Below are 10726 nucleotides of genomic sequence, written 5' to 3' on the forward strand. Positions count from 1 at the left end.
AAATGAAAGAAAAAAACCCAACATATTTAGTAGACTTTTAGTATACTATAATTTGAAACACTAGAAACATAAAGTGTTTTGTTTCTTCATAAAAAATCTTACCAATTGTGAATAGACTGAAATCCATTGAATTGTACACTTTAAATTGTTGATTGTATGATATGTGAACCCTAATAAAGCTTGAAAAAAACAACTTATCAAGAGTAGTTTAAACAGTGTTTGCCTTCTTGTTCTTCTCATATAACTTACAGGTGTCTTTTCTATGTCTTGGTGTATTGTCATATTCCTTTTAAAATTTGGATCAGCTGCCAACATTTTATTCTTTGCGCTTTAAATGTTGCAAAATATCTCAGAGTTTCTTCAGTATGAAGTTTTTTTTGGCCAGCATGACTTCCACTGGGAAAGTGTCATCCTTTTATCACAGCCACTTTCCTCATTTATGTTGATAAGTTCATCCTCACCAAGTTCCTCTAGCTGTAGATCTGCAATGTCTTGAACGATGGCAGTGTCAGCATTACGATTGATTCCAATTTCACTTCAAGTGTTACCACTTTTTGTTTCTTTGATGGCCAATTCCCTCTTCTGATTTTCCATTTTTGTAAAATGTCACATGGATTTATCATTGGGAAACAAAAAGGCAACACAATTATATATTTTGCTGTCTCTGTGTGAAATGAATAACAGATTCACAATGACCAGTCACTGATTGACTTTGGAAGGTATGACCTGATTTGTCACTAATCATAATGAATATCTGTCATTTATATTGTGATCTTTGAGCTGAAGAGCTAGCAACAGGAGACCAGGTGTGGTGGTTCACGCCTGTAATCCCAACACTTTGGGAGGCCAAGGTGGGTGGATCACCTGAGGTCAGGAGTTTGAGACCAGCCTGACCAATGTGGTGAAACCCTGTCTCTATTAAAACTGCAGAAATTAGTCGGGCGTGGTGGCGCATGCCTGTAGTCCCAGCTACTTGGGAGGCTGAGGCAGGAGAATTGCTTGAATTCAGGAGGTGGAGGTTGCAGTAAGCTGAAATCATGCCACTACACTCCAACCTGGATGATAAAGCAAGACTCCATCTCAAAAAAAAAGGTTTGAAAAGGCCAGGTGCAGTGGCTCATGTCTGTAATCCCAACACTTGGGGAGGCAGAGGCCAGAGGATCACTTTAGCCCAAGAGTTTGAGATCTGCCTGGGCAACATGGCGAGACCATGTTCTCCAGAAAAGAGAAAAAAAGATGAAATGGTGCAAAGGTAGGATTGCCTCCTCTGTATGTGTGTGAGTGTGAGGGTGTGTATATGTTGAGAGTATATGTGTATGTGCATCTGTGTGTATGTGTGCTTGAAAGCATAAGTGTGACTGTCTGTCTAATATACCCTAAAGGCCTTCTTGTTATTCTGTTTCCTAGCACTATAGCTCCTCCTGCCCCATCCCTGGCTCTTAAATGCACAATTAGAATGTTAAATTGATGATATATATTTGTATTTTTAATTCCTAATTTGATATCATTTTAAATTGGAAAAAAAGATCTCTCTCTCTCTCTCTCTCTTTTTCTCTCTCTCTCTCTCTCTTTTTTCTCTTTCTTTCTTTCTGGAGTCTCACTCTGTCACCCAGGCTGGAGTGCAGTGTTGCAATCTCAGCTCACTACAACCTCCACCTCCCAGGTTCGAGTGATTCTCCTGCCTCTGCCTCCTGAGTAGCTGGTATTACAGGTGTGTGCCACCACATCCAGCTGATTTTTGTATTTTAGTAGAGACAGGCTTTTACCGTGTTGATCAGGCTGGTCTCAAACTTCTGAGCTTGTTATTTGCCTGCCTTGGCCTCCCAAAGTGCTGGGATTACAGGTGTGAGCCACAACACCCAGCCGAAAAGTGAGATTTCTGCAAATACTCCAAATGAAAATAGTGAAATTCTCCACTTCACACGAGAAATGAACTCATATTGCTAAAAAGTTTGGGGCAAAAGTCCTCTCAACAACCTGGACAATATAGTGAGACCCCATCTCTACAAAAAATTTAAAAATTGGCCAGGCATAGTGGCTCACGCCTGTAATCCCAGCATTTTGGGAGGCCAAGGCAGGTGGATCACCTGAGGTCAGGAGTTCGAGACCAGACTGGCCAACATGATGAAACCCCATCTCTACTAAAAATATAAAAAATTAACCAGGTGTGGTGGGCACCTCTAATCCCAGTTACTCTAGAGGCTGAGGCAGAAGAATCGCTTGAACATAGGAGGCAGAGGTTGCAGTGAGCTGAGATCATGCCACTGCACTCCAGCCTGGGCAACAAGAGCGAAACTCCATCTCAAAAAAAATATATACATATATATATTAGCCAGACATGGTGGTGTGTACCTGTAGTCCCAGCTACTCAGGAGGATCACTGGAGCCGGGGAGGTTGAGGCTGCTAGCCATGATCATGTCACTGCACTCCAGTCTGGGTGACAGAACGAGACCCTGTTTCAAAAAAAATAAGAAAAAGTCCTCTCAACCCAAGTACATCATGAACAAGCTCTACCATATATGCAGAACACATAGCTATTATCATTAATTTTTAGGCCTAACATCTGAGTTATATTTGCCATAAAAATGTAGATGCATTAAATAAATATTTAGTGAGTGTGATACTATGTGCATGATACTGTGTAGCATAGCTCCTGCTTTCCAATAAGGGAGCTAAGTCATACACAGATAACAAAAACATGGAGTAGTCAGTAATAAGAGTCATAGAAGAGTGATGCCGATAAAGTTCAGAGATGGAATCAAAAAATCCTTTTGGATGAAGTGACATTTGAGTGGAACCATGGGAAATGTGTCTAAAACCATTTTAGAGCACCCACAACCAATCAATTTTTTTTTTTTTTTTTTTTTTTTTTTTTTTTTTTTTTTTTTTTTTTTTTTTTTTTTTTTTTTTTTTTTGAGACAGGGTCTTACTTTCTTGCCCTGGCCGGAATGCAGTGGTGCAATTTTGGCTCACTGCAACCTCTGCCTCCCGGGCTCAAGTGATCCTCCTGTGTCAGCCTCCTGAGTAGCTGAGACTATAAGCATGCACCACCACGCCTGGCTAATTTTTGTATTTTTAGTAGAAACGGGGTTTCACCATGTTGGCCAGGCTGGTCTTGAACTCCCAACCTCAAGTTGGGAGACCACCCACCTCAGCCTCCCAAAGTGCAGGGATTACACACTGGGCCAACTAATCATTCTTAATTGTTTTTCTTTTCTTTCCTATTTTTCATTTTATTGGGATGGAGTCACTTTGTCACTCAGGCTGGAGTGCAATGGTCCTATCTTGGCTCACTGCAACCTCCGCCTCCCAGGTTCAAGCCATTCTCCTGCCTCAGCCTCCCGAGTAGCTGGGACTACAGGCATGTACCACCACGCCCTGCTAATTTTTGCATTTTTAGTAGAAATGGAGATTCACCATGTTGGCCAGGCTGGTCTTGAACTCCTGACCTCAGGTGATCCACCCACCTCAGCCCACCAAAGTTCTGGGATTACAGGTGTGAGCCACCCCACCTAGCCAACTAATCATTCTTAATTGTTTTTTCCATACAGTATCGCAGTTTTCTGGATGAAGCCCCAGCGTCTTCTGGTGGCAGAAATAACAGCTGGCGAAAATTAAACCTTGAGAACATTCCCAGGTCAACGCTAATATATGACATAGTTCATTATTCAGAGTCTGGAGTAATCTCAACCCGTCTACAAAACAAAATGAAGTTTCTGTCACGGAGACCAGTAACGGAAGAGATGCATAAGCATCAGCTACAGATTGTTTCTGAAATTAGGTAAAACAGATTCTTCATTGGGGTTACAATACTAGGGGCATATCCGAAACTGTTCACATTCTGCCCGATAGCTCACTAAAGATAATAGGATATATGGAAAAAATAGGGTTGGAGCAGATTGCTCAAAACTTAGGCAACTTTGTAAACAGAGCACTAACAAAAAGAACAATTGGTACTTGGGGAGATAACTTATACCACCAGATAGGCAGCTCAGTGTAGCTGAAGGCTGCCACAGAAAATGTACAAACAACCACCACAGAGTGGAGATACTGGCAACTCTTTCATTAGAGCAGGTAGTGGGCATGGGGACAGCGCACGTAGAAGTGGGACCCTGGGCCAGCGTGGTTGCCTTTTAAGTGGACATGAGAGACGGTTCAATCTGCCAAGAACCAGGAGCCTTCCAAGGCCAGAATGGGGGTGGGGAAGGAGTAGGGTGGAGGGCAGTGAGGGTGACTTGGCGGTGGGGTGTGCCTCTCTGGGAAGACAGCATTTGATACAGGTACTCATTTTTGTTCTCATGAATAAAGCCAAAAGGGCTCCCCTCGCCCCTGCAGCACAGAGCTGAGGGCTTTTTCCTTTTCTGCTGAAGGTTATGATTCTATTCTTGCTACTCTGGCTCCCTTTGCCTAGGATAAATTGCATATAAATTAGAGTGACGTCATTCCCCTTTTTACCAATAGCACGTGAGGCAGTTGTAGAAATGCATGTTGTGGCAAAATAGATGTATTATGATCTGAAACAACATGGACAGAATATAACCGCTCCAATTATATTCCTTTTCTCTTTCCATTACTAAGCCTCTCTTAGCCTATCTTATTTACAAATTGAGCTGCTTTCTTAAAAAAAGAAAGAGATAATAATATGTAAGACCTACTGGTAATCTATTTTCACACTCTTATAATTGAAATGAAAAATACTCCCTTTGTACATGAAGAAGATACTGATGACCCACTGTCAAGCAAACATGCCGGGGTTTTTCTCAGGAGTAGAGATGAGTGATTCTGACCCAATAACATAATTTAACCCATATATTTTATGATCAAGGCTATACATTTGCCAGACAGATGGCCTGGTTTAGGGCACAGTCTGTCATCATGAAATATATTTTCTCTAACTCATCCATATGAGCACCGAATATAGAATTTAACCCTATTACCACCAAGGTCAAATAAATGATGTAATTTTCTCTGCCACCATTTATAACAGTGGTCTCCCTGCTATTTGGATTTATCCTACTGAGCATCCAAGAATAAATCATTTAAGAGCCAAATAAGTAGCCAAATTCTTAATCAATTGAAGAGGAAAACATACTTTCATAAAAGCATCCATGAGGCTGGATGTGATGGTTCACGCCTGTAATCCCAGCTCTTTAGGAGATAGAGGCAGGTGGATCACCTGAGGTCACCAGTTCGAGACCAGCCTGGCCAACATGCAGAAACCCCATCTCTATTAAAAATACAAAACATTAGCCAGGTGTGGTGGCACATGCCTGTAATACCATCTACTCAGGAGGCTGAGGTAGGAGAGGTAGGAGAATCGCTTGAACCTGGGAGGCAGAGGTTGCGGTAAGTTGAGATCACGCCATTGCACTCCAGCCTGGGCAACAAGAGTGACACTCCGACTCAAAACAAAAAAAAAAAAACAAACAAAAAAAACGCATCTTTAAATGCAGTTGTAGCTTAGCATCTCCTAGAAGCAAACCCTGGACAGAGATTTGAGTGTAAGTAGTTTATTTGGGAGGTGATCCCAGGAACCACTGAAGGGAGAGGGTAGAAAAGTGGAAGGCAGCCAAAACAGTGTGTGTTAGCAAGCAAGTTACCACTGCGGGTAACTGGAGCTTAATCCCCCCTGGGAATGTCAGAGCCAATGTAGAACATGCAACTCAGAATTATCCCACAGAGGGGAAGGGAATTACAGTATTGATACATCAACACCCATCAGTCATTGGTTAAGGGTTGCTTAGGAAGGGAGACATTCATTCTCCGGCACTTCTGACCTCCCCTGCACATGGGCTGTGCTTTTCTTTTTTATTTATCTTTTATTTATTTTTTTCCTTGTCATTACCTCCAAGTCAGGGCTTTGCTTTTCAAAGAAAGCTTTCAGGCTGAGTGATGCCGATGCTGGCAGTTGAAAGTTGAGTCTATGTGCCTTATAATGTTAAGGACAAGGGGATTATGGGCATAGCATCTGATCCCAGCACTGATAAAAACAGCTTGTTTTTCCAACCATTATGAAATGTAATTTTTTTTTTTTTGAGGCAGAGTCTCGCTCTGTTGCCCAGGCTGGAGTGCAGTGGTGCGGTCTCGGTTCACTGCAACCTCCACCTCCGGGTTCAAGCAATTCACCTGCCTCACCCTCCCAAGTAGCTGGGATTACAGGTGCCTGCCACCACACCTGGCTAATTTTTGTATTTTTTTTAGTAGAGACAGGGCTTCACTATGTTGACCAAGCTGGTTTCGAACTGCTGACCTCAGGTGATCCACCTGCCTCAGCGTCTCTAAGTGATAGACTTACAGGCATGAGCCACCACGCCCAGCCGAAATGTAATACTTTTTTGTGTTAGTATATGGTGTAAAAAAATAAGATTCAAATGGCTACTACACAGTATTTTCTAGGGAAGCTAATTTTAAACTGATATCAGGTTTTATAATTTTTATCATCATCGCTGTCAATATCATCACCTGTACACCTTCATAAGTGCCAGATAAAGATCTATGCTATATAAACTCAAGCAGAAATGGTAACTTTAACCTAAAAGCTTACATGCAATGCTGCTCCAATGTTGCTAAGGTCTATATTTTCTAGAGAAATCTTTAATAAAATTTGAAACTTGCTTTGTGTTTAAATTTTATTGTGTGATTTTTTTGTTTTTAATACAAACATTTTCTAGGTCTCTACCACCTTTAACTACCCGACCTCCATATCGGCCCTATAAACAGCAAAATCAAGTTAAATATCTGGGTCGTCGATCCAAGCAAGCTCTAAAGAAAGTTGAAAAAATGAGAAAAGCTTATTTGGCTAAAGAAAAAAATACTTCTGAGGCAACCGTAAGTTTAACTTGTACTGAATTCATTGTTTTGGACAATATTCAAACTGTCTGTAAGTAGCTGTACTTACATAAGTGGAATTTTCCTAAAGTTCAAGGCTGAAACACATTTGACACATTTTATCATGGATAATGTGAAGCTAATTTCATCTTGGTAACATTTCAAAGATATTCTTAATATTGGTAGCAATCCTGATAAAACCCAGCTGTTTTGGCTCCATATCAGCATGAGTCGGCAAAAAAAAAATTATTGTCTGTGTTGACACTGCTGATTCAGCACATCTCTGATGGTGCTTTTCTCAAAATGGAAGTCATTTCTATCTAAACTTACCAAGAGCTATACGATGTAAAGTCTGCCTCAGTATACTTTTACATCATAGGAATTTACAGTGGACATGTATTCATATATTACTTTGTAATTAAAAAAAAAAATCACTGTAAATATTTTGGGATGAGGATAAATATAGTCAAATATTAAAATACAAAGTAGTAAAAAACCAAATATATAACACTTCCCACTTTTATTGATAATTCTGCCTAGGAACCGAAAATGGACACCTCAGGTGCAAAGGATAATTTTCATCTCCACTCCAGCTTTTGACATAGTGAAAACTAAGGAATCTACATCAGAAAGTCAACTGAAAAAAGAAAAAAAGGACTCATTTTTCTGGTATCAAAATTTGGCAGCTGGTAATTCTCCATCATAATGCACAGCTAATTGACAGAATATCCAAGTTGTTTAACAATCTGCTTGTCTGTCTATAAATGATGCATATGAGTAATAAAGGAAAATAACATAGAAGCAAGTCCTGAGTATCCTCTTCAGAGTTTCGCTATTGTTGCTGAGGCTGGACGACAGTGGTACAACCTCCACTCACTGCAACCTCTGCCTCCTGAGTTCAAGTGATTCTCCTTCCTCAGCCTCCTAAGTAGCTGAGATTATAGGCATGCATCACCACACCTGGCTAATTTTGTATTTTTAGTAGAGATGGGGCTTCTCCATGTTAGTCAGGCTGGTGTCGAACCCCCAACCTCAGGTGATTCAGCCCGCCTCGGCCTCCCCAAAGTGCTGGGATTATAGCTGTGAGTCACTGCGCTTGGCTGAGTATGCTATCTTAACTAAATGTGTGACATATTTTAAGCCTTTTTGTATTGCCCTAGGAACACATTCTTCTACTGACAGAATTTTAATCTAAACAAATTATTTCTATTACTTGCCCTTTAACTAGCAGTATAGTTTTGTTCAAGAAATTATGAGTAAATTAGTCCCTGAGACTTTTATCCGATTTGGATTTTCCTTCATTTAAATAAATATCTGAACAGGCCATGCTTAGCATAAATATTAGAATTCACAGAATGAAAGACTGCTTTTGAGTCATCTTCCAGTGTCTTTTTTTAAGTTGAAATTTGCTTTTACAGAACAGCTTGTAAATGACCTATTCTGAATTATAATAAAAGTAATAATGGATTTATTGCTACAGGAGACATGACATGGCATACCTAATTATTATTGAGCATGAGAAGTACCTGGAACAGAATGTTGCATCTGCTTTAATGTACTTTGGTTATTTTTGAAGTATCAAGTCTGTTTGGAGTAATATTTATCAATTTCATTTTGAACTGATAAATTGTCATTCCTGATATAGTACAAATTATTGATTTCTTTTGTGATCCAGGCTGTTGGATCATATCAAACTTTACACAGAGGCTATGATAATTAAAGTGCAATAATTTATTGAACTTTAAAAATCCAATTTTTCATTTTACTTAACATTTAAAACACGTAGGTTGATTGCTTATCTAATTCAGGCATGGCAGCCTGTAAGAGGACCTCATGCTCTACTAAAATATTCTCTTACATGATAAAGAATATTGGAGTAAATGTGTATGATTCTCACTAGAATATATTTAACATAAATGTGCACTCCTTGATATTAATGCATTGTTATTTGATATCCAAAAATGCAATGGTAATCCCTTTGTTTTCAGAGCTTGTCCTGGACACTGGTTAAATAGAAAAACACTTATTTGTCCTCGTGAGTCACACGTTTTCATTCATTAATTTGGAATGTGGTCTCTCATCTGATCAAATGCATATCAGAGTCTGTCTACCTATAATATATGTAACAACAAAGGAAGATTTTAGGTAGCAAGATGGAGGGAAAAGACAAAGGAAGGACATCTTCATGTTTCACGATCCCCACTTCTCATATTTCATTAGCTATAACTTTGTCTCATCGTAATACCTAGCTACAGGAGAGGCTGGGAAATGTATTTTTGTTTGGAGCATTTATGTATCCAACTAAAATTCTGTTGTTATAAAAGAAAGGGTAGTGGATATTAAGGCACAACTAGCTTCTGCTCCCAGAGATTATGTCTTCTATTGATTCAATATAGCCACAGCACAGAAAATCCCTTTAAAAGTAGAATTATATATAATCCCATTACCATGATATAACGACGTTTTTATTTGCTTATCTCTTTCTAATCTGTCTAAATGCATACATATTTTTCACATGGTTGTAATAATAGCTAACACATGGATTTAAACTTTTCACTTATATCTTAAACATAATCCACTTAAAAATAATTTCATGGGTATACAATAGCCCATTGAATTGATAAAGCATAATTTATCTACCATACTCATATCATTGGATATTTCAGTTGTTTCTAATTTTTCACTACTATAGGTAATTAATATTAGAATGAACATCTTCATACACAGTCTTTTGATTTTTCTGTTATTTATTTTTAACCTAATTGCACTATAATCAGAGAGTGTGATACTGATTCTAGAAAACTTGTTGAGACTTGCTTTATAGCCAAGCACATTGTCCATTTTCATAAATGTTTCTTGTACTCTTAAGAAAAATGTGCTTGCTTATGCCCATTACTGGAGGTAACAGAAAAAAAAAAAAAGATTAAAACAAAAAGGAAAAAAAAAGAAAAATGTGCATTTGGCCAGACGCAGTGGCTCACCCCTGTAATCCTAACACTTTGGGAGGCTGAGGTAGGCGGATCACCTAAGGTCAGGAGTTCGAGAAACAAATAGTGCTAGGTGGTAAAACTTCGTCTCTACTAAAAATACAAAAAATTAGTGCCTGTAATGCCAGTTACCCAGGAGACTGAGGCAGGAAAATTTCTGGAACCCAGGAGGTGGAGGCTGCAGTGAGCGAAGATCGCACCACTGCACTCCAGCCTGGGCAACAGAGGGAGACTCTGTCTCAAAAAAAAAAGAAAAAGAAAACTGTGCATTCTCTACAGTTGGATAAAAAGTTCTATACATGTCCTTCTGATCAAGCTTGTTAATTATATTTTTTTGTTTTCTATATGCTACTAAGTGCTGGAACACATTTCCCAGCATTTTTTGCAGCTATGTTGGGACCCTGTGAACTGACTTCTGACCAGAGTAATGTGGGCAGAAGTGATGCATACCACTTCTGGCCTTGGCCCCTAAAATAAATCAAAAATAAATTTTTTATCTATGTGAGGTCAATTATTGAGAAAGGTGTATGTTATATATGTCCTACTATGGTGGAAACTTGTCAGTTTCTCCTCATAATTTTTTTTTTTGCTTTGTTATTTGAAGATATTATTAGGTACATATATAATTTTGGAATTAGCATCTCTTCCTGGTGAATTTAATCTGTTGTCATTATGTAGTTACTTCCTGTCTTTCTTTTTTTTTAGAGACAGGGTTTCACTCTGTTGCACAGGCTGGAGTGCAGTGGCACAATCATAGCTCATTGCAGCCTCGACCTCCTAGGCTCAGGTGATCCTCCAGCCTCGGTCTCCCAAGTAGCTAGGACTTAAGGACTACAGGTGGGCACCACCAAACCTAGCTAATTTTTTTTTACGTTTTTATTCTTGTAGAGACGGGGTCTCACTATGTTGC

The 10726-nt window shown here is 39.3% G+C and overlaps 1 protein-coding gene across 2 annotated transcripts in view; it reads left to right on the top strand.

Annotated features, from left to right (window-relative positions):
- The window catches only part of CUNHXorf58 (chromosome unknown CXorf58 homolog), a 29280-nt gene extending 21851 nt beyond the window's left edge, over nucleotides 1-7429 (top strand). Inside the window, exons 6-8 of one of the 2 annotated variants that reach the window (XM_017514569.2) lie at nucleotides 3553-3782; nucleotides 6673-6829; nucleotides 7370-7429. In XM_017514569.2, the coding sequence (XP_017370058.1) occupies nucleotides 3553-3782; nucleotides 6673-6829; nucleotides 7370-7429 (447 nt within the window). The remainder of the gene's footprint in view (nucleotides 1-3552; nucleotides 3783-6672; nucleotides 6830-7369) is intronic. The other variant, XM_037733467.1, reaches the window with a different exon arrangement.
- Nucleotides 7430-10726: the final 3297 nt, after the last annotated feature.

The sequence above is a fragment of the Cebus imitator genome, unplaced genomic scaffold (assembly GCF_001604975.1).
Source record: "Cebus imitator isolate Cc_AM_T3 unplaced genomic scaffold, Cebus_imitator-1.0 Scaffold527, whole genome shotgun sequence".
Taxonomy (NCBI): Eukaryota; Metazoa; Chordata; class Mammalia; order Primates; family Cebidae; genus Cebus; species Cebus imitator.